The 3,470-nt window shown below is 32.5% G+C and overlaps 1 protein-coding gene across 1 annotated transcript in view; it reads left to right on the top strand.

Annotated features, from left to right (window-relative positions):
* The window catches only part of LOC111712025 (insulin-like growth factor-binding protein complex acid labile subunit), a 21,829-nt gene extending 18,365 nt beyond the window's left edge, over positions 1–3,464 (top strand). The window contains exons 19-22 of the mRNA XM_023486533.1: positions 873–966; positions 1,635–1,738; positions 2,375–2,445; positions 3,352–3,464. Of these exons, the coding sequence (XP_023342301.1) occupies positions 873–966; positions 1,635–1,738; positions 2,375–2,445; positions 3,352–3,407 (325 nt within the window). The 3' untranslated portion in view covers positions 3,408–3,464. The remainder of the gene's footprint in view (positions 1–872; positions 967–1,634; positions 1,739–2,374; positions 2,446–3,351) is intronic.
* Positions 3,465–3,470: the final 6 nt, after the last annotated feature.

The following is a 3,470-nucleotide window of genomic DNA, read 5'->3' as shown; positions in this document are numbered from 1 at the left end:
CCCCACCTCAACCTCCAACCCCCATCCCCCATTCACCCTTTCCCACTCCCCTCCTCCTCTCCTCAAAAATTTGCCTCCAACAAAATTTGATTTGCATTAAATTTTTGAAATTTTTGAAAATTTTGAAAATCCACGATGTTTTTTATTCGTAATTTTTTTTTTCGTTTTTGATGTATACACAATTGAAACAGAAGATGGACGTGAAGCACCTTAGCTTTGTATCAATACAATGCAGACGACCTTTTTATTTAAATTTTGATTTCTAACAAAGTTCTTTCTAAATTAAAAGAGATTCTGTTGATCGACAGTTTCTCTTTGTTTTGTTCATATTTTTTTTTGCATCACTGCTGTTTAAATAGCTTGGTAGAAACCATCACTGCTGTTTAAATAGCTTGATAGAAACCATAACTGCTGTTTAAATAGCTTGGTAGAAACCATCACTACTGTTTAAATAGCTTGGTAGAAACCATCAATGCTGTTTAAATAGCTTGGTAGAAACCATCAATGCTGTTTAAATAGCTTGGTAGAAACAATCACTGCTGTTTAAATAGCTTGGTAGAAACCATCACTGCTGTTTAAATAGCTTGGTAGAAACCTTCACTGCTGTTTAAATAGCTTGGTAGAAACAATCACTGCTGTTTTAATAGCTTGGTAAAAACCATCAGTGCAGTTTAAATAGCTTGGTAGAAACCATCACTGCTGTTTAAATAGATTGGTTGAAATGGAAAGTCGTCTTGTATCGATATATATACGACGACTGTATCAAATTGAAACAGTCGCCGATAATTCGAAGAAAACAAAAGTATTTTCAATGGTATCGGGGGATAAACGTGTCTCTTGGATCATCAGAAGACAAATATCTTTATATTTAGAGCTCTAAGTCCTGCTATGCTGGAGGATATTAAGAGTCTGGAATATATAAACCTAATGACCCATCCTACAGATCTAATCATCTGTGATGTCCAGGTGATTTATTTTTAGTTTTTAATCAATTCTAAACCAGCTAAAAAACGATGTCGAACTGTAATATAACATAAATATGTTTAGTAAAATCACGGGACCTCGTGTTTTTTTTATTTCTGTCACTTAAACCGAGAGATACTTCTAATTATTTCAATTAAAAAAAATTTAAAAAGATATTCTTCACAATTTAGTTTCTTTAACCTTTTAAATGAACTGTAAGTGTTATTTCAAGTGACCCGTCAATACAAAGATGTCCGATTGTACAATATCGAGGCCAGACAACTCTGTGAGTTTATCTCTCAAATAGTGTTCGAATTGCCGTAAACTGGGAGTGAACTCTGGCGCACAGTGTGAACTCACACAGCTGACTTTACATGCTTATTGTATACCTAAAAAATAACGAATATTGTATGTCCTAATCAATTTTCTAAAATTCGAGTGCAAATAATTATTTTCTGCAATTTCTAGAAAGCAATTATTGATATTTCTTATAAACGAAAGAGCTCGCAAATTATTTCTTGAAAAATTACAAGCATGTCTGTCACTGTAGATTTATAAGGACATGCTTGATTAGTTGAAGGTTTAAAGGGAACTGTTGTGAATCAGACACGCCACTCTACTAACGGAGGGTCACTTGAAATATCGCCTACAGTCTCTTTAATCTATATCAGGTGGTGAATTTCTACAAGTGGAGTTTAGAGAGAGGAAATCTAACTTACATTGAAGGATGGAAGGGAGGGAAAGGATATACCTGTGATGATATATCAAATAACAGGTTTACAAATCAAACAACTAGAATTTTAAAATAAATACCCTTTTTTGTGCTTGTTTGGTTTGGTTGCTCGTTTAAAATGAAAATGGCTGAAAGATTTTTTTTTGGTACCTCACAGTTACTTGACCTCCTTGACCCCAAGGTTAGAATTTCTTTTTTCATTGTGGAAATCCTTCATTGAAAACTGGAAAATCTGCGAAAGGAATTGAGTCTTTGCCAAAAACGCAGATTTTTTATTCCTTATATTTTTCCAACCCAATGTTTGTAAACCTTCGATACTATTGCTGTTAGATCAAAAAATCAAAGTTTGAAATATCAAAGGTTTACTCCATCCATTTACAAAGATATGGGGATTAGAAAACTTGAGTTTGTGGCTCAATTTCGTAGTTAATGCTTATTCCAAAAAAATGTAGAAATATCTGGAGATTGACTGCACTTAGAACTTTGGTTCATAAATACCGCACCGACTTAAAGGTAGCTATATAGCATATGGGTCCAGGCTGTAGAATGTAGAGTGTAGACGTATGTACGGAAAACAAATTAAATTATCATAAAGCAGACTATCATCGGACACTGAGGGACAAAGAGCCTCTAAATTATAAAAAATATAAATTTAATAATATTTTTTTTCATTTCTAGAGTGAAAAGTTTTGAAGAATTCGCGTTGAACTACGTTGAACCTAAACAGCCAGTAGATCACACGCTAGAAGGTAAATAAAATATAAAATATTAAAGGGTAGTTCACTTATTTGGGTACCTAGAGGGTAAACTAAATAACCTATTAGCTATTCATTTGTATTAGTCTTCCTTTTCTAAGACAACTTGGCCTGAGAAAAAGCCGATTTATCATTCAGAATTCCAGCGCAAAGGTATGATACCTTCGCATAGACATTATTTGATGCCTTTTTCCATAGGCATAGATTAAAAAAATTTCAAATATTAAATAAAATTGTAGTTTTTAATACTTAATTGTAGATATCATTATTTTATTTTTTAATCATTTTAAAATTGCCTTTTTTCAAAATAAAACTTATTTTGAACATTTGACAGTTTGAGACGTTTCTCTTCTTTTCCAGAAATCCCGTGATTTATTGAAGAGTTGGGATCTAGGAACTAGTTTGTCTGAGAGAGAAAGTCGTCTTTGTATAAACATGTTTAATTTGTTAAATCATGCTTGAACACGAAAAACATGAACTTCTTGCTAATTCAGAAACAAAAAGTTTTTTTGTTTTATAATGGCTGACACATGATGTCATTGAAATATGATAATTTTAGATTTTATTGGGCGTTACTGAAACAATGAATAGCTAGTAGGCTAATTAGTTTACCATGAAATTACCCAAATAAGTGAACGGTCCCTTTAAGGATTTAAGGATTTTTAAGATATCTTTAACATCATGGATAAAAGCATTCTTTAAGAACTCTTACAGATATATAAGAATCATGCTTTGGAGTTTTCCTGTATTTGTTTACATTCTGTAATATTTTATTGGAAGAATCAGAAAACTTTAAAATATTTGTTGTGTTTATTTAATTTTGTGTGAAAACAGTGACGGAGCTAAAATGAATAGTCTTTGTTTTAACGTAGGTAGGTAGGCTGGAGTATGTTTATCTAGGTATACTGGCTGGAGTATGTTTGTCTAGGTATACTGGCTGGAGTATGTTTATCTAGGTATACTGACTGGAGTATGTTTATCTAGGTATACTGGCTGGAGTATGTTTATCTAGGTATACT

This window comes from Eurytemora carolleeae, unplaced genomic scaffold (assembly GCF_000591075.1).
Source record: "Eurytemora carolleeae unplaced genomic scaffold, Eaff_2.0 scaffold130, whole genome shotgun sequence".
Taxonomy (NCBI): Eukaryota; Metazoa; Arthropoda; class Copepoda; order Calanoida; family Temoridae; genus Eurytemora; species Eurytemora carolleeae.
This window is presented reverse-complemented; position numbering and strand designations above follow the sequence as displayed.